Source organism: Scardinius erythrophthalmus (assembly GCF_964197995.2).
Source record: "Scardinius erythrophthalmus genome assembly, chromosome: 15".
NCBI lineage: Eukaryota > Metazoa > Chordata > Actinopteri > Cypriniformes > Leuciscidae > Scardinius > Scardinius erythrophthalmus.
In genome coordinates, this window is record NC_138235.1 from 15,913,685 (window position 1) to 15,934,885 (window position 21,201).

Consider the following 21,201-nt stretch of genomic DNA (forward strand, 5'->3'; position numbering starts at 1 on the left):
AAAAGGACGAGAGAGTGAGAAAGACAGACTAAATATGGGATTAATGGGAAGAGGAAAAGAAGTAAACTGTCTGATTCCTTCACGGGAACAATGCCAGAGCGCATACAAATGTTGTTTAGCATGCAGTGAGTTTAGTCCATTAAAGCAGAGCTGTGATGAGGATACCTGAGGCTGACAGCCAGAGGAGATTGGCCTCCAGATTTGTTTAGTTTCCTCATTACTGTGAAGGTTACCGACCCCATCAGCGGCTCAAAACAATTTCGAAAAGCACACAGATTACCAAAAGTCAGCAAACTTGGCCAGTCTGCCATAAGTAAGCTGAATAGCTCAATTTTTTCACATCAGCAAGCAGTTGTTAGTTAATCTCGGATGAATTAATGAATGCCAATAAAAATGAGAAAGATGATTCCGAATTCTGAGTTTGTTTTCTCACCCTGCATATGTGAACAGATGTTGTGGTGACACTTTGAAACCTCATAATGAATGCAAAGCCACATCTGAAGTCTCAAATCAGTCAGGTGTCACCAGGCTGAGATGGATCATTGAGTTCTTATGCATGTAAGCTGTTCTGGCGCAAAGGATTGTGGGATTGGAGGATGTCTGTAGAGAAAAAGAGAGATGGAGAGACAAGCGGGAGTGAAGGTTTACCTATTTGTAAGAAAGATTATGTTTGCGTTGAAGGACGACATAACCAGATAGAGGGATGAACGGAAGAGCAAAACAGATTTAAAGGATGTAAAATAGAAAGATTATGAATAGAGAGCTAATTAACATGATACTGTACATGTTCCAGATAAAAGAAACTGCCCTGTAGAAGTAGATTTATACTAACGTTATTCTTTTTTACCTTAATTATCTTTACTAACCATAAAAACAATAGTTTACATTAAATACTTGAAATTAATCATAACAATTTTTTTTAATTTTCAGTCTGGAAAATGATGGCTGTAAACAAATAGATGGCTGGCACATACATACTAACTGATCTGAACTAAAATGAACTAAATTTACTTGTGTTACTGTAAATCTAATGGATCTACTATTCAACCTAACTGTTTTGAATTGAACTGACTTGACCTATTTAAGAATAAACTGATTTGAAGTTTAACTTAATTGAACAAATTATTAAACTGACCTGAATAGAAATGGAGTGAAATTAACTGAACTAAATTATACTGAACTACAGTCAAATAAATTATACTGAACTGACATAAAATGAACTAAAATGACTTATGATTTAATCTGACATGCACTATTGTATCCTAAATAGAAATGAATTGATCTGAATTCAGTTCAGCTAACTTATATCAGGTCAGCTGAACTGAAATGAACTGAAATGAATTGAACTAAATTGAAATGAGCTGGAGGCAGGCAGGAAAACATTAGGCAGAAAGCGGTGGATTTACTTGGAAACACGAGCAGAATCTCATGTTTAAGTAAAAAAAACAAGCAGCACAACAAGGTCAGAACTGTAAAAAGTGAATAGTTGAATCAACTTTAAAAAATTACTTCAATTGGTAACACCTAAATAAATTAAGTTTTCTCAACTTAAATTATCGTGAAAAACGTGATAATTTAAGTTGAGAAAACTTAATTTATTTAGGTGTTACCAATTGAAGTAATTTTTTTAAGTTGATCCAACTATTCACTTTTTACAGTGAGTGTGACATCACCTATTTACATGCTAACAGACTCACTGTGTGCTTCAGACTGAGCCGGCTAACTCATTGTGATCTCTGGTTGTATCTGAGGTTGTAAGAGCAAAACGATCTCTAAGACAGGAGGAGCCGGTGGAATATTAAAGAGATGTCACCCGTCAATGCCTTTAAGTGTAATCCCTGATTCAGCTCCAGTGGGTAAAATCAGACATTCACTGCCAGGACATCAAGAACATATGCCAACGGGAGAATAAAGGGACCGGGAGCGAGACCGAGAGAAATACAGGACAGTAAAGGAAGAAGAGAGAGAGAGATTTAGAATAAATGAAAGAGACTTAGAGGACAGTTGGAAAAAGTTGGCAAAAAAGTAAAAGTAACGATTTTGGAGGTCGGAAAGGGGGTGAAGAAACATACAAAGGAATTCTGTGGCCAACTGAGACATTTTGAGGGGAAATTGAAATGAGACTCGGATGATGTTACTTTAGTAATCTATACATATTAATCACACTTATTAAGAATTTATAGTAGAGGTTCAGAACATGAACCCTAGAGGAAATATGAAGTAAAAAGGCATGAAATAATAAGCCAGCAGAACTGGATACACTCGGTAGAGCGCTCATGTATTGACTAGACTTCATAAACTCCCATGGGAACCTGATACAATCATTTACTTGAAAGAAATAGTTAACCCTTATATCATTCTAAACCTGTCAAGCTCCAAAAATGACAACAAATGACTATGAATTTAGACCATACACTATAAAGTTCCGGTATTATGGGATTGTATTTTCGTTTTACTATTTAAAGTTCCCCTGTAGTCAAGAATTTTATCCCTTAAAACTCATCTTTGATCAGCAAAATGACATATTTAAACGTGTTCCTGTGAATTTTTTTTCTCATGCCTTAAAATAGTTTGAACTCTACACCCTTGCTTCATTTAGTATATGCAGATCCATGAATAATTAATATGGTTAGCCTTTGTCTTGACTACGTTATCAAACAGCTAATGATGTGTTGCTAACGTCACACAAACCATGTTCTCGTTCTCCATCTCAGAGTCAGGCAGATGCAAAAAATCTAAAACCAGCATCCTTAGAAACGCTTTGAACAACTCAGATCGTTAGTGGAGAAACGCACATAGTTCATCATAACATCGTAATATAAATCATATACATAATTCACCCGCTATATTGCTAAAAGTAGCCGATTTTTCATATCAACAGAAAAATATACGGGGATAACCTGACTTCTCTTGAGACCCCCCTGCCTCAGAGCGGTCATAGTTAATGATATGCCTAAGCCCGCCCCCCTCAAGATGTGATTGGTTACAAGGTAGTTTGTGACGTCAGAAACACCAGCGATTTCAAAGTTTTTGAGACTGTCTTTGATTCGCTGCAGTTTTAAAGGGTAACTCTCGCCAAAATGCAACCTAAGGTCTTTTTGTTAATCTACTCGAGTCAAACATTCGTTTAAAAGCATATAGAATGGAAACGCCACTTTTAAGTTTGACCATATTTTCGTTTTCGGTCAAAATGCCTTGTGAATGGGAGTGCTTGGGGCACGACTATGATAGCATCAAAATCACTATTTTTAAAACACTAAGAAGGCTCGACACAACATGAAACTTTGCTCAAAGTATCACCAGGGGCTCTACACATGAACTCCAGCATTGAGAACATTGTTTGTGTACACAGAGTTTACTAAAAAGAAAGGTTTTGTAGACTCACTTTATCCGTTAGTGTTTCCGTCCGCCGGCATTTTGTCAGTCAACGTAACAGGGAGGAGAGTAAAGATGGAAAGCTCCTAAAGCTTAGTTCCATATAAATTCACGGATAATTTGTTGTTTTGTCGTTAGTGAAAATCAATATTGACCTGGTATTTGAAAAAGGATGCTCATATCAGAAGCAATACTAAAATTCAGAGTCAGTTCATTTGCATTCGGAGATCGACTATTTTTGACTGTCAAAATGCCGGCGGCTGGAACAACAATAATATTATATATGCTCATAATTTGTATAATTCATATGTGCATATACAGTTTTTGAAAAAAATCTCTTATGCTCACTGAGAGTGCATTTATTTGATCAAAATACAGTACAGTAATATTGTGAAATATTATTACAGTTTAAAATAACTGTAAATGTAATTTATTCAAAGCTGAATTTTCAGCATCATTACTCCAGTCTTCAGTGTCACACGATCCTTCAGAAAGCATTCTAATATGATGATTTGATGCTCAAGAAACATAAAAACACTTGTGCTGCATAATATTTTTCAGTATTCTTTGATGAATCGAAAGTTCAACTTCGGAACAGTGTAGTGTATACAGTATGTACAGCTAAGGAGGACATGACTATTCTTCCAATCATGCATCGACGAGAAGCATTCAGACCATAGACAGTATATAAACGATTCAGACTCATCTCACAAAATGGCCGCCCAGTTTGGGCCGCCCCTCTCCTCACAGGTTCAATCCCCTGTGTATTATTAATGACTGTATGTTTCAGGCTGGACAGAATCGGGTCTCATGGGTTCAAGGGTGGCTGTTTAATGCCCAGAGGCTGGCTTGGAAGAGATAGAGGTGATGGATGGCTTGGAAAGAGGGAGCGAGAGGGAGGAGGAGGTGTTGATGGTGAAGCGGTTCTCACCAGATCCTCTTTGCTTTCTGTCTTATCCTCATTCTCATTTCCCAGCTCTTTCCATAAATATGGTACACTTTGGTTACTATTTTTTGTAAACATTAAAGGCACAAATCTGTGAGAACGATTAGATATGTTATATAAGCTACATATAGTTCAATTTAACCTAGCATGAAGGTGTAATAGCGTACATGTCAGTACAAATATCTAAACATTCTTAAATCAAGATGCATTTATTTGATATGCAAAATTACATAAAATGAGATGAAAAATAATCAAAATAAAGTGAGTTTAAGCTTAAAACGAGAAAAAAAAAATCTTCCAATGGGGTCAGAAAATCCACTTATTCAATTTAAATACATTTATTGTATAAAATGTATTATAATTTTTAGATTTTTTTAATTTCGATGTTCATTTAAAGGGACAGTTCACCGAGTCATATGTCATCATTTACTCACCTTCGTGTCATTTCAAACCTTTCTTTCTTCTGTTCATTCTTCTATTTTGAAGAACGTTCTGAATCAAACAACATTGGAGCCCATTGACTTCCACTGTATGAACAAAAGAAAACAACAAACAAGTTTTGTGTTCCATAGAAGAAAGAAAGTTTGGAACAACATGAGGGTCTTAATGATGATGGACTTTTCTTTTTATGAGTGAACTATCCCTTTGTACCCTGTTAATGTAAAGTACCTACCAGCAGAAATATGGATCCTTTTACACAGAGAAATAATATGCATAGGATTAGATGGCTTCTCTTTTATATTATATTCTGTCATTTAAATCCTCTTCTTTCATTTGCTTCGTCTCTGTGTTTGACTTTCTTTTTTCTCATACTGAATCATGTTTTCAGGCTTTTCCACAACCTGTATGTTGAGCCATCTTTCACTTACTCTGAAAAAGTCTGAATCAGTCATTTTTTTTTTCATTCTCTTTTCCCCCTGTTTTGTTCTGTCTGCTACTAAAGTCAATACCTGTCTCTTTCTGTATGTTTCCTGAGTGAAAATGGGCTTTTGCCATTAGGTGTTGATTAATGTGTGACCTGCAGCTCTTGACAACAAATACTTTAGAGTTACTCTACAAGAGTTGCCATCATTCTGACTGACCATAGTCCTTTATTTATTTGAAATACACACTTCTTCTTGAAAGAATGATAGTACAGGTGCGTTCACAATTGCGAAATTTCGGTTCATTGTCTGTTGTCAGTATGTAGTGAAGTATGAAGCACAGCTCACACAGAAGTCACTTTCAAACCAAGCAGATTTCTGTTAGTCAGCGTGGCGAATTCTTGCGAAATTTGCATGGGAAACTTTTTCACCCTCAAGCAAAAGTCGATCGCGTCGATTTCGAAACTTTCACAGAGCAACAGTAAATGTGGCAAACACCTTAATAATTCAGTGCTTTCAGATTAATATGTTCAGTTTGTCAGCTATTAAATAATGGGTAACACTTTAGTTTAGGGTTCAATTCTCACTGTTAACTAGTTGCTTATTAGCATGCATATTACTAGGATATTGGCTGTTTATTAGTACTTATAAAGCACATATTAATGCCTTATTCTGCATGATCATATTCTACATCCCTTCATCCTACCTAATACCTAAACTTAACAACTACCTTGCTAACTATTAATAAGCAGTAATAAGGAGTTTAGAGGCAAAAGTCATAGTTAATAGTGAGAATTGGACCCTAAACTAAAGTGTGACCAAATAATGGCAGTCGCAGCAGTCCTCTGTGTAGTCTTTTCTGTAAATGGTTATAAAGCCTACTGTATCATATCTGATACGCAAATTTTGTTTCGTAAAAACGTCCCCCTTCAGGTCGTGGTTCACGTGCGTTTTAGCTGTGAAATCTTTACTGGTTTTTATAAAGTAAACAAGAATACCTTTTATATTGTTATTAATATTTCAAGATGAACACTTACTGGACTGAAGCAAGTTAGGTTTATTTGATTATCCATACATATTATTTTTAGAAAAATCATGTTAAAATGTGAGTCTCAAATATAATCCATCAGGCTTTTGGGGAATGTTTATTTTAATATATTTTAACCATCATTAGCATTTGAATCATAGCATTGCATAGTTGTTTTCATTAGAACGTTGATCACAAAAACTAAGCATTTAAATATCATCTTACTTATACATATTATTGGGATATATAGAGTGGCTGGCAACTGAGATTAAAAATTAAAATGATTTTTGTTTTCCCATTTCAGGCTTTACAGAGATATTTCCATCATTTGCTTGTTAACTTTGGCAGCCCTTAGAAACAAGACATTGTGACTTATTGATGTTTTCCAATTTTCCAAGTTCCAAGGCACTTTCCACAATGTAAGGTTTAAACTTTTACTATAATATAGTAGTCACGATATATATCCAAGTAAAAGTTTTTATCACAGCTCCCGCTGTGCAAGAATCTGCAGCAGAGAGCCATAAAAAGTGTGTTTTGATGAATCTTTCTGCTCATTGCGACAGTCAAAACAAAGTGTGCGTGTAATTAGAAGAGCGTTGTTTACACAGAAGCATGCAGCGCTAGTTGTTTTAATTAGCGCTTTCAAAGAAAAACGTACTCTGTAAGTACACCCTGAAGATATGAAAGCAAAACATTTTTTCACACTTCTTGCCTACTAATCCAATCTGTAGTTTTTTTTTTTTAGCATTTAAGATACATTTTTCGAGTTTAAAGCCTGGTGGGAAAGTTTCCTGGTTAGCATATGGACTGGAGATGTGTAGACACCTAGCATGCACACTAATAATGATGATAATGATGTTTCCCTACTCCACAGATCCAGCCGGGAGAGGCCTTCACTGTGTACCACACCAGCCCAACGCTCTCCAGCTTATGCAAACCAGTAGTGCTATGGACCCAGCAGGACGTGTGTAAGTGGCTGAAGAAACACTGTCCCCACAACTACCTGACCTACGTGGAGGCCTTCTCTCACCACGCCATCACAGGTACTGCACAGCTCTCTGAATGACACAGTACACGTTTGGATAACCTGCACATATTAGGGGATTTCAAAATTGTGTTTTTCAGACTTGGAAATGTCATGAAAACTTCTTTAACATATTTTATAGACTTGATATGGTTCATGCATAGGTCATGTCTTATTTGCGAGGGAATCGTTAGCTCTATCCACCTATCTTTATGCAAATTTTGAGATAATGCCAGATGGAACTAGCCTAGAAATCTAGACGCACCCTAGCGGCAGCAAATTTTGTTTTGCAGCCAGTGTCGTCTAGCAACTCTCCGTTGGCTTTCGAGCTGGAAAAACCAAACTCTTGTCAGGCCAATCACATCGTGTATAGAGTCGGCGGGCGGGCTTAACATAATGACGACAGAGTTGTGACGGTTCCCTACTACTTGAAAACAAAGAATGGCGGCTGCTGCAGGGGAACAGTCTTTCGAATCGGTTTTGGCCGCGACTCTGGAGGACTTGGAGTTAAGTTTTTCTTTGAGAAAAGAGCAAAGAACGGCACTTAAGTCATTCTTAAAAAAAGGAAGATGTGTTCGTAGTTTTGCCGACCGGATACGGCAAAAGTTTGATCTATCAACTAGCTCCGCTGTTGGGAAAACGCTCTGGTTGGTTGTAGCGCTATCCTATTGGGTGCAGAAGGGAATTTGAAAGATAACCATTTATCCCGCCCCTCGAACTGAGCCCTGCCAATGGTGTGTTCCCAGACCCAACATCTTGATGTGGGTCTGGCTTGCCAGGCTAGGATGGAATGGCAAGATGTGCATAAATCCCCAAAATGCTCAGAAAAAAAACATGCACCCAATTGAGGCGGATATTTTTTTTATGCAATAAGACGACATGCGCATAAACTACTAAACACATTTAAGGAATAAATCCTTTGATGCACAACAAAAAAGTCATGTGACTTTGCCTCAACAGATCATATGATTGGATAACTGGACTAACTAGCAGACCAATTTCATTGCACAACATCTCAAATTTTGTGTTTGTCTTTTTGAAATGCCAGAGCCTAAGTCATCAAAAAATCATCTAAAAGATTTGGTACAATGACCACCCAGAAGTGTCTAACTCGATTGCGTTCCCAAACACCAGGCATCAAAACACAAGCTAGCATGACAGTGTTTCTTGCGTTTCATCTGCAGGCTCTGAGGCTCAAGTAAATATGTACAAAAAAAGATCCACAGTGGCTTCCCTGGTTGCAGAAACTTCCATTTTTATTACAGATATTTTGCACCAGTTTCCTAGGAAGTGATGATTTTGTTCTCTTGAACACACTGGATGGAAACGCTGATTTATTCACAAATGTCTTATGGGGTTTAAGTACTAGAGGGGTAATAGGCAAACAAGACACACCTGGGAATGATCACAGAACTAATCAACTAGAAAAACAAAGACAGAAAACAGGAACAGAAACAGGGAAAAATGCAAACTAAACATCCAAAAGGAATGTTATTTATAATAAATGAAAAAATCTAGCTGAAATAAAATACATTTACAGTATTGTTTTTATAAATATATATATTTTTTTGTGTTTCAATTATTGTTACATTTTATTCCAAGTGACAATTTTAATTTTGGTTAGTTTTATTTAATGATAATAAACTTGAAATCAAAATTGAACCAAAATTATTTTTAAATCTGACTATCCAGTAATTCTTTTATGAAGCTGCCGAGGATAATCACGGATCCGCAAAGCCTTAGCCTGGTCTCTCTGAGGAGCAGCTTTGGCAGGACACATCCTCTAACACACTCTCATCCTACTCCCAGAGCCGTTCTCTCACTAATGGACAATTATACACCGTAATGTTGAGCCATTTGTCAAATCACAGTCATTTCCATGAGGCCTCACCATCTAGGGGTCACCGGAGCGGAGCTTCCGAGTAATAAAATCATTTTACACTGCCATCCGTACATTTGTTCCTGGAAATTTAGCAGTGTTGAAGAAGGAGCCGAGTCTAAATGGATTTACCTAAGGTGGACATTCACAGCCTTTGTTGTTTGTAATATTTGTGATCTCAATCTCATATGAGTGTCAGGCCATATGAGCCATGTGACGTCTTCTAGCCAATCAGTAAAGGGTTGTGCCGTAGGATGGATGGTTTGTATTGGGGACAATGACATATATCCATGATAAAGAAAAAAATCTAGTTTAAATCACATGGTTGCAAATCATACGGTTTTGAAAAACTTTTATACCACTTTCAGGAAAAGTTAAAAATATATGACATTTTACAACCTGAACAAATTTTCTGATATTTTGAGAGACATATTGACCTTGACACGCATTCATAAGAGTCTTCTCTATATTTATTCATATTGGTCATGCCACATGGTTTTGATTTGGTGGACAAAAATAATATTTTAACAAAATCTTACTTCTAAAAAGTAATAATGAAAGATTTAGCCAAACTACTTAACTACAGTTTTATTTTGAGGAATGTCATTCTTTTAATGATGCCTTTTTGCTTCATTATGATATTAGGATAGTTGGATCAGCCTGACATTTTTTGCTTTATGCCACCCCAAAAAAAATACAAAAAACTATTTTTCTTCAAAAATAAAAAATAAATTAATCAGTGTTTCATTAATAGATTAATAGATCCATCAAATAACAATAAATAATAATAATTACATCATTGAGTTGACCCATTGTCATTTCTTGGTTTTAAGCATTTAGCATTCAAGAATATTCAGTATATGTGTATGTGTATGTGCATATGTATATGTAGGCCTATATGATCATATAATCAAAGTTTAGCCTATAGATCAAAATCAATTGTGATCTAGCGGGTCATTTTTTCTCCTGTGCAGTCCCTGGTGCTTCTAACGTTCATATGTGTTTAGGGCTATGTGCATGCATGCCATGAATCTTCCTGTCCTTCAGACAGTGACGGTTGAGCACAAGCACTCATTTTAGCAACATTACATTTAGTTGGGTTGGAGTGACAAATGTGTGCCCGCTCCAAATGCCCCTTTAAGTAATTCATCCGGGCGCCGACACTGGCTAGAGGCCTTATTCTATTATCTGCACTATTATTTATTGCTTCATATATCAAGCCTCTTTCTAAGATGGTGTGTGTCTCTAAGTGAGTGTTTGCGTGTGTCATTTTCCCCGGGTCATTGGCACTTTGGCTTGAAGCACTGTTACACACACTGTAAAACACTGACTCATGTCAGACAAGACCGCCGCTTGCTTCAGGCGCTGAGTGTTTCTGCTCCAGCATAGTTATTGGTCTTTTGAGTCAGATGTTTAACAGCTGCAAGTGTGAATTGCCTTGCACTGCATCCACATTCATTTCTAGCAAGTACTGCATCTTTTAAAATGAATCTTGAAGGGCCCATGAAATCAAAATTGCAGTTTTGTAGCTGTCAGTCTGTGTCTGTTAACTTTAAGGTCATCGGTGTACTAGTGTACTCCTAAAAGTTGGCAAAATAAACATGAAGCAGATAAAAACACATGATAAAACTTTGCAGATAAAATATTGAAAAAAACAGACCAAAATATTGATGACATCAAAAATACATTACAAAGGCAACTTGTATACAGTGACTTCAGGATTTAGCATTAAAGGGATAGTTCACTTTGAAATTAAATTTTGGTATGTTTTAGCTTACCTCAAGGGCATCCAAGATGTAGGTGTCTTTTTTTCCGCAGTAGTTTAAATTTTGATATTTTTAGGTCAAACCGTTCTTGTCTGTCAGTCATATAATGCAGGTCTATGGTCACTGTCTCAAAGAGCATGCACAGAGTCCAAATTAAAACAATTCCCCATCGTCCAAATTAAACAATTCCCCATCGTAAGTACACATTGATGGCCTAAGACACGAAACGAGCGGTTTGTGTGAGAAAACGAACAGTATTTATATCGTTTTTACCTCTTATACACAGCCACGTCCAAGTGATCTGAGGGCGCGCGCGCATCCTGGTGTGTGACGTGTGCGCAGACTGGTGCATAGATATGTACACTAGATGTCGCCTTAAAGACATTCGTTCCAATCAACTGCCGTAGACAAGGCGACATCTAGTGTATATATCTATATGCACCAGTCTGCGCACACGTCACACACCAGGATGCGCGTGCCCTCAGATCACTTGGACGTGGCTTTGTATAAGAGCTAAATACGATATAAATACTGTTCGTTTTCTCAATTTTCGTTTTCTGAATGAATGAATGAATGAATGAATGAATGAATGAATGAATGAATAAATAACCAGACCTTCATGAAGATCAATAAATCTCTTAAAATATCTGATCATTTGACAAATCAATGTTTGTTCACCTTTTAAAAATAACTTTTTAACGCCCAAAATATATTTAAAATGTTTTTGAAAATTATGAAGTCTTCAATCTGTGTGTATTTAAAGTGTACTTTTTATATTCAGTTTTAAACTGGATTTTTAAAAGAATTTCCTTTTATATGTCTTATGTATACTAGCAAATCACAATTTTACTGGGATGGATGATATATTTTTATCAAGTAACTAAATGTCTTTTCAGTCTCCTTGTTTGTTGGTTTGTTTTTTGTCAAAAATATAAGATAAATCAAAAGAAAAGTGTACTTTTTAGGAGCAACTGTTCTTCTTTTTCCTCTATACTCCACTTCATCTTGTTTTTTTGACAGCGCCTCTATCACTATCTTCAGGGCATTATTTGGGAGCACATTAAACCTGTCTACAGGGAATTCATGTCTGCTCTGTTCACCTGTGCTGTCTGCTGCTACACAAAAGACTCAGACAAACAGCAATTCTGGATAAAGTGTTTCTGGAGGGCTGAATTTAAAAGCACTGAATTAGCGTGCGTGCGTGTGTGTTATACAGGTTCATAAAGCAAGCCCCTCAATGTCGTTCAGCATCAAAGCGCCATATCAAAATGAAAAATACAATGCATCTTAGAAAAAAAGTCCAAACATCAGCCTCAAGAAGCACCTCTGGCTGGTTACGGACGTTTCCATTATCCTGTGTAATGCTGTTAGCATCACCCATGCTCTAATTGTTCTTCCCAGCCTATTGTGAGTGACTGAGAAGCGAATGCAATCCCCACAGCGATGTGTGAATTCTCAGAGCTGGAAACTGGGTCAGTGTTGGCCCATGACTGTCCCCTAAAGCCCCAGGGGCAACTGAAGGTTGGGTCAGTAGGGCATCTCTGTCCTATAATACCCCATAAGCCTCAAGTAGTTAAATACACCAGGAATTTATTTAACAGCCTATACATCAGGCTTAACAAGATACACTTCAGTAATTGGTGCTTTTTAGCTTATAGATGGATGTATGGAGAGTGCGGTTGTCATGTTGGCTTTGTCCTGAATTTGTTCTGAATTAGATGGTTTTATTTTGGCAAACAAGAACTATAGAATTTATAATGAAGATAATAATGCATAGAATTTACCTTAAAATGACATCAAATGTAATGTTCAACAATTTAATATTTGCCACTGTATATAGTAAGATAACTTACAGTTCTTTCAACTTTCAAAGTAGTTTTGGCATGTTAATGAATATGGCTAATTTGGTCTTGGTAAACTAGGGGCCCTATTTTAACGATCTTAAACGCAAGTATCAAGCGCGAAACGCAAGTAACTTTGTGGGCGGGTCTTGGGCGCTGTTGCTATTTTCCCGGCGGGATAAATGACTCTTGCGCCCAACGCAAATCTAAAATGGGTTGGTCTGAAGTAGCTTCATTATTCATAGGTGTGGTTTTGGCGTAACGTGAAATAAACCAATCAGAGCGTCATCTCACATTCCCTTTAAGAGCAGGCGCACTTGTTCCATGGCAGATTGCTATTATAAAGGCGGATTTGCCAGGCACACACCAGCAGCGGTTCACAGCCGAGGAGACCGACGTTCTCGTCAGGGCCGTAAAAGACAGAGAAGTGACATAGTATGGGGATGGGAGAAACCCACCCAAATTAACTTCGGTTAAATAGGCGTATGATAATTTGGGTAAATGTGTAAGCTAGATTTATGCCTATTTTTTCACATCTTCATGGACACAACAATGATTTCCCTCGTATGGTAATATTTTTCCTTGTAATAATGTATGGTTTTCTAAAAATGAGAACTGCTGCGTCTGTATGTAGATGAGATAAGCAAAGTGCATGCATGTTGTGCACACGCTACATTGATTATGGCCAAGCATGCGCCCTTAAAATAGCATCTGAATAACGCGCCACTGACTTTAGACTAGGTTTTTCCTGGTCAGTGGCGGAATTGTTTTCTAAACCTGCAAAATAGCACCAGGGAACGTTTGCGCTGGAACACGCCTCCTCTTTGCGCTGAACCGCCCCTGGGAGCACAAGTTAATTTCCTAATTTACCGACGTGCGTCTGTGGAGGGAAAAGTCCGCTGTGCGTTGGGTGCAAAATAGGAATGATACTTGCGTTGGTGTACAAAGTCAATTGCGCTGGGTACAAGATAGGGCCCTAGATCTTCTACGCTGCTGCTGTTGCAGAGGACGTATGGACTTGCTACTGCTAATAGATAAACCAACCTGGTGACACTAAATACGTCTCTATAGCACGCATTGTGTTTATTGTGCAATTTATACGCGAAAATGAGTTTTTACGTGCATATGATAAACATGGGTAGGTTTAGGGTAGGTTTAGTAGTGGCGTGGGGTACGTGTGTATTATACGTTTGGTTAGGATTAGTGGTGTGTGATGCGTGTATATTACACGCAATAAAGTGCGTATCAAATGCACACGAAAACTGCGTATCATATGCACGTAAAAACTCATTTCCGCGTATAAATTGCACGATAAGCACAATGCGTGCTATAGAGATGCATTTTCATGAGATCAGGCTGGATAAACAGATGCGCTGCTGCATGAATAGACATACATAAACCCCGTAGCAGATCTAGACAGGTGGAGCTGGGGGAGGTGGAGGGTTTCAGAGGAACTGTGCAGGACTAGCCTACAGCAAACACTGAACCAGACTTTGAACATGTTGAGCAAGCAATCTCATTTGTCTCTATTTACTATGAATAAATAGATGCATATTAAAATATACAGTAGTTATACTATTTTTTGTAAAATACTGTATTTCTTACAACTTTGTCATGATAAACTGTGTATTAGTGGTCCAACTGACACTAGATCAGTCACATTCATATAAAAACAACTGATAATGAAACAAATGAAAAAAATGTATATGTTATGAATTTTGATGCCCCTCATCAAACCACTTATTTACCTCCAGAAAATATGACATCACAACTTTTGAGCCAATTTGTCCAGTTCTCCTTTCATTTAATATTGGTAATTTGTTGTTTCTTCATGCGTCACATGATTTGACAAGCAGAACACCTTGATAACAGAGAGAGTTTGAGCCACTGCAATTTCCAAAATGGAAAAGGCACTCCCTATTTCCTGTTCAAGCGTTCTGGATATTATTGGTGGAGATTCTAACTGTATATCATTGATATAGAACAAGAGACAGAGCTTAATAAAGCTGTGTCCTGTGAATTGCAGTGATTTACTGTAGTATGCCATTTCAGAATGGTGGTTGTCTTTGTTTTTGCTCTCTCTCTTTCTTTCTCTCTCTGTTTGTAATTCACCTTGCGATTCAACTTAAGGGCTTTGTTTTTTATTGTTCAAACACACACACACACACACACACACACACACACACACACACACACACACACAAACGCACACAGTGTCCTCTCACATTGGCCGCTCTTTTATCTCTTTAACCATATATATTTCTGTAGAATAGCTTCAGTTTTGTAGCTGATCTCTTCCACTGTACAGCAAATCACAATAAAGACCCAATAAAATCGAAATTGCTTTTAGTCAAGAAAGTTTTGAGTCAGTGTCTGTTAGTTTTGAGATCATTTATATGCCAGTGTACTCCTGAAAGCTATAAAAAGAGACAGTATACACTTGAAAACAGTATCTCCTTGAAAACAAAACAAAATATATTGAAAACTCATCTCACATTCATGGGTGTGTCCAGATTTGTTGTCCAATAAAATGCTGTTTAGAATGAGAATGTTCGGTTACACTTTTTTTAAGGTGACGTAAATAAGTACTGAGTAATATTAATTAACTACATTTACTTACTAGGGTTACGGTTAGGATTCGGTTTTGGGTTAGTTACTTGTAATTATGCATAATTTACTGTTATTACTATAGTAAATACATGTAGTAATTTAGAAATGTGTAAGTATGTCACCTTAAAGGGGGGGTGAAATGCTCATTTTCACTCAATCTCCTGTTAATCTTGAGTACCTATAGATTAATATTGCATCCTTCATATCTCCAAAAAGTCTTTTGTTTTATTATATTTTTAATTGAAAGATAGGCTGTACCGAGTCTTTCCGGAAAAAAACGAGTGGCTGGGGGCGGGCCGTGTGGGCGAAGCTAAAGCTGTGCTAACGCGCCGAGCTAACAACACACAGAGACATTTGTTCAACAGTTTTACTCACCGTTCCAACGCACGACCGCAAACCTTTATCATTGTGACTGCTCGATCCTTAAGCATTAGACGATCTGGGCTTTGTTTATAAAACAATCATCGTCGAAATGCAGGGAACAACAGCCTTACACAACTCCGTTTATGCTCAGGAAAACAAACTCCATCCACTGTTCCCTTAACGCTGGGTTCTTTGGGAATCTGTGCAGGGTTGTCTTGCCCTGGCAACCAAAAACACACTTCTTTGGTGACATTGACTTCCCAAAAGCCGGGCAGGGCGCTTTGATGGCGAACTGCTTTCGCTCTCTTGCTCTGTTTTACAAGTGCGCGCGCGCCCGCGATCTTACCGGAGAAGTGCCCTTAGGACCCATATAAGGAAATTCCGCCCTCTCTTACATAAGACAGAGCCATACTCGAAAAAAACTTTCCGAAACTTGTGACAAACCGGAAGGACAATTTTTGGAACAAAAATACTCCTTCAAACGTACAACTTAACTTTTGAAACTTTGACCATGTTTAGCATGGGAATCCAACTCTTTAACAGTGTAAAAAACTCAGTATGCATGAAACAGTTATTCACCCCCCCTTTAAAATAAAGGGTTACCGAATGTTCCCTCCTTAATTATGAATACAACCTCTCTTTGATTAGCAATAGCAAGTAGTAAGTCAATATCAAGTAGCAAGTCACTGTCAGTGTGCGCAAAACGATCACTTCATCTACGACTAATTTTCAAAGTGTCTTGCGTCACTGTGGCTGTGACGTAAAAGTCAAGTCACCTTTATTTATATAATGCTTTTTACAATACAGATTGTATCAAAGCAGCTTCACAGTGATAACATGAAAATAATACAACAAAGTTTATCTCTAGAAGAAAATTGCGTCATCTTCCACCCTAAGTAAGGCAGATCAATAATATTGTTGAATGTTAAATGTCCCCAACTAAGCAAGCCAAAAGCCAAGGCAACAGTGGCAAGGAACCAAAACTCCATCAGTGACAGAATAGAGAAAAAAACCTTGGGAGAACCCAGGCTCAGTCGGGGACCAGTTCTCCTCTGGCCAACGAGCGAACAGTGTATGATTATGATTCAAGCAGCATTACAGATCAGAAGTCAGATTGGATCAGAACATTCAGAATATTTATCCAGTTCCATCTGGTTGGAAGTCGGAGTCATTACGCCGGTATGGAGACGGATTGTTGAGGATCAGTGCCGATGGCTATCCTGACGATGAGGCCTTCACAGGCTGATGAGGCTGGCACTTCAGGGATGTGTTGTGGATGGGTCCAGGCGCAGGTCCACCATCTGATCTGGATACGGCCTGGATCCAACTGATTACAGTAAAGCTCGGAATAAGTAGAAAGACTAACATTACCGTAGATGCCATTCTTCTTATGATGTAACGAGTACATCAGGTGTTATAGGAAGTCTCCCCGGTTCCGGCTGACCTAATCTATGCAGCCTAATAATCATTTAACTGATTTGAATAATAGTAATGTATAATTTTCTATGTGAATGCCATGTTAAAGAGATGTGTTTTTATTCTAGATTTAAAGGAGACATATCATGCTTTTAAATTGTTCCTTTTTACATATAAATCATACATTCGTAGTCTGTATAAAGCGGAACTGCAATGCTTGGGTCTGAATTTCTCATTATTATAGCTCCACAGGCCCCTTTTCTACCCCTTTTCTGATGTGCGTCTGAGAGCAACTCGTTTTGGTGCGGTCTCTTTAAATACCATTGAGACACTTCATACCCCGCCCCCTCTCCAGTTTGTAGAGGTTCAACTCCACCCCGTTCGGCCATTTTTGTAGTTTGATAGCAGAGATAGGATTATCTAGCAGCACAGAAACTTTTTATTCACACGTTATTAACAAAATGTCAACAACGGAAGACTTGTCCAGCCAGCCTTACATGTTCGAGCCTGAGTCGGAGCAGGAGCGAGATGAAAATGAAGACGACAAACCTGCAGAACAACGTCTTCATATGGATGTATCGCAATGGTGTGTACTGTATTTACACATGAAACTTTGGCCTTCCGACCTTTTACCACCGTGTCGATTTATTTTGATTAATATGTGCGAGGGAGAGAGAGCAAGACAGCGTATAGTTTGGAGACAGTGATGTCTTGTTTACACGTTCGCCTGGCTCTGAAGAGAGAGTGAGCGCGCACGCGACCGGGTCTCTCTCTCTCTCTCTGCTCGTTCTTTCAGTTAAACATGCGTCCTGTCACAAGCGCGGCAGTTCATCAACATTAGACGGTGTAATGAAGCGTGTGGGTTACTACATCCAACAACCGAACATTTTAACTTACCCTCTCGTAACTTCTGCATCCTTTAGCTTGGACTACAAAATTGCAGCGAGAAATAAAAATGGCAGATTGCTGGAAGTGTTGGGCCGGAAGTCAATGTCCTTATTTGGCAGTTCCGCTGCACATACTGTGACGTAATAGTTCAAAAAACGTAATAGATAACAGAAAAATCAGAACAGGTTGAAAAATATGACCAAAACAGAATATAAAGATATCAACGAAGCACCTGAAGAGAATAATTTCATATTTTCTGTACTTCTAAACACTCCAAATATACAACAAAATGCATTTAAGGGCTAAAAAAGTGCATTTGGCATGATATGTCCCCTTTAAACTGACAGAGTGTGTCTGCTTCCCGAACAATGTTAGGAAGACTGTTCCAAAGTTTTGGTGGTAAATAGGAGAAGGATCTACCGCCAGCAGTCGATTTTGATATTCTAGGTATTATCAACTGGCCAGAGTTTTGAGATTGCAGTAGACTTGAAGGACTATAATGCGTTAAGAGCTCGCTCAAGTAGACGTAAAAGGAACGAGCCTTTCATTATGTCCTGACCAAGGTCAGATTATGACATTGGCATGCCTTGGGCATCTGGGCACAGATGTTTGCACCATCTGTACACTGGAAGCGTGCTGCGTAGTGTGACGCCACACAGCACAACTAGATTGTGACAGTATAATCCACAAGTCTGGCTTGCATCATTCTGCACTTGCTGTGTGGAAGAGCATCTTTGATTGTGATGGCAACAGTCCAAGCTATTATGCACTGCATAATCATAATAATTTCATAATTTTTGAAATTCTTCAGTGCCCCTGCTGGTCTTTGGTCTGGAAAAAGGACAGGGCTGAATACAACCCAGGCTCATTGAAAAAAATATTCCTGTGCTAGGTTGCTGCTTGCATGTTTTTGCGACGCTTTCAAAGCAAAATGTCCAGTGAGTGGCACGAAAAGCATTATTTTACATATGCATATGATTACATAATATTGCTTGTTTCTGCCTCTTCTTCACCTGTCTTTTGATCAGGAGATTCAGTATTCTTTCAGAAGTTGTGTAATAGCACCCCCTACCGTATAACAGTGAAAACATGGAAAGCTGGAAATTTCCGTCAATAGCGAGGAAGCGCTTTCTCACAAATGATGGAAATTTCCGTCAATAGCGGGGAAAGAGTTAAGGTCCTTGCACACTGAGGGTGCTTTCACATCTGTAGTTCGGTACATTTGGTCCGGACCAAGGGCGAAAAATGATACTTTGTAGCATTTTTAAGGCGTTTTGGTTCCTTTTCACACCTCACTGATCGCTCTGGTCCGAATCAGTTTATGAGTTGATAAAACGAACCAAAATGCAGTCACGTGACAACATCCACATCACTCGTAACACTCGAGCTGCAAACTGTCAACAAACATTTCTCCTCATCCTGTAATGCACAGCGCAGCTGACTACGGCAACTGGCTTAGTCCAAAAATGCACAGTTCTTTGGCAGTTGGTTCTGTTCGAGGTCGGATCACGTTCTCACCACAAACGAACTGCTCCAGAGTTCGTTTCAAAGCGTACCGAGACCACCTCTTCCAGGAGGTCTTGGTACGTTTGTTTGGTCCGCTTTTGGTGCGCACCCGATTGCGATAGCCGCGTTCACACCTGCCCAAACGAACCACACCAATGGGGAAAACGAACTCTAGTGCGATTCAACCGAACTAAATGAGGCAGGTGTGAAAGCACCCTGAGTCAGACATTTTTGTATTTCGTTTTTTCGTATTCGTCATTGTCGAATTGAATTGTCAAAGCACTTCTCAAAATGCTTGCGAAAATCCGAAAATCAAACCCGATCTGAATTTTTTTTATGATGGACGAAAGTTTCTGAGGCAGTGTGTAAACGTGATTAACACAACGTGAGGTCGTATTTATTTTTTAACATGCGAAAATTTCGGACGAGAATTTCAGATTCAGCGTGCAAGTCTTTGAGCTCTTTTATCATGATTTGTGTTTCACGAGACTCACCGAGCGCTTGGCATCACAAATGCAATGCTGTATCAGGTGAGCTACTGAGCAAGTTTACTATGCCAAAAAAGCCAAACATATGAATCTGATCATGTGCTGCAAACATCAAAATGTATTAGTTTACAAACCATGGTAAAGTGCTTTGAGGTCATAACATAGTATTGTGCAAGGAAGGTCCTTGAGTCCGAAATTTACGCCTGCGGATTGGGTATAGTTTTCGGCATTTTTTGCATCCGTCTAAAGCAATATGATTGGTGATTTGACAATTCAGAGCCACCGTACAAGCGAACGCCAAAATCCAAACCTGTTCAGAATCAATTGGTTCATGGAAATTGGTGGTCTTCTTTTTAATATGTGGCTCCAGTATCGCTAGCAAAGCATTAAATTGAGCCACTGACATCCTGAAGTAAACTTTGAATTGCTCGGGATAATTCCGCAGCTCCTTGATAAGGAGGTGGAACTCTCCTTCCTCTCTACGCAATCTCAGGATTGGATGGATCCAAAATTTCATCCTTGGACCAATCCACAACACATCCCTGAAGTGCCAGCCTCATCAGCCTGTGAAGGCCTCATCGTCAGGATAGCCATCGGCACTGATCCTCAATATTTCTTTCTTTTTCTCTTTTTAAAAGAAGAGAGAGGACAACAAAATCATCCTCACTGCTTGAAGAGTCCATTTTGTATTGTTTTGCGATTTTTTTCGCAGCGATTTAATTAATTTGCATCGGACCCAGTGTGCAAGGTTTCTGTGAAATATGAGGATGAATATTAGGACAGAGGTTCTCAACTCCAGTCCTCGGGACCCGCTGCTCTGCACATTTTGTATGTCTCCCTTATTTAACACACCTGAACACGATCATCAGCTCGTCAGGAGAGACTCCATGAACTGAACTGAGTGTGTCAGATAAGAGAGACATACAAAATGTGCAGAGCAACGGGTCCCGAGGACTGGAGTTGAGAACCACTGTATTAGGATGATGAATATGAAAAAACGCATACGAAAATTTCGGACCAGTGTTCAAGGACCTTAAAGGTGCAGTCTGTAAGAATGACAGCTAGTGGTCAAAATAGGTACTGCAGTCCAAATTCAAAATATCAGAGATCGTTGTTTCCCCTGCCCCCGCCTCCGCAGACTCGACGCTCACGCAGGTTGCCAGTTTGAGGACATGCAACAGGAATGAGCGCAATTGACAATGAAAGCAC

At 38.7% G+C, this 21,201-nt stretch overlaps 1 protein-coding gene across 2 annotated transcripts in view; it reads left to right on the plus strand.

The window, feature by feature from the left end:
• Window positions 1-21,201, plus strand: part of samd10b (sterile alpha motif domain containing 10b) — an 84,457-nt gene that overhangs the window by 40,636 nt on the left and 22,620 nt on the right. For both annotated transcript variants that reach the window (XM_081386334.1, XM_081386335.1), the window contains exon 3: window positions 7,086-7,254. In XM_081386334.1, the coding sequence (XP_081242460.1) occupies window positions 7,086-7,254 (169 nt within the window). The remainder of the gene's footprint in view (window positions 1-7,085; window positions 7,255-21,201) is intronic.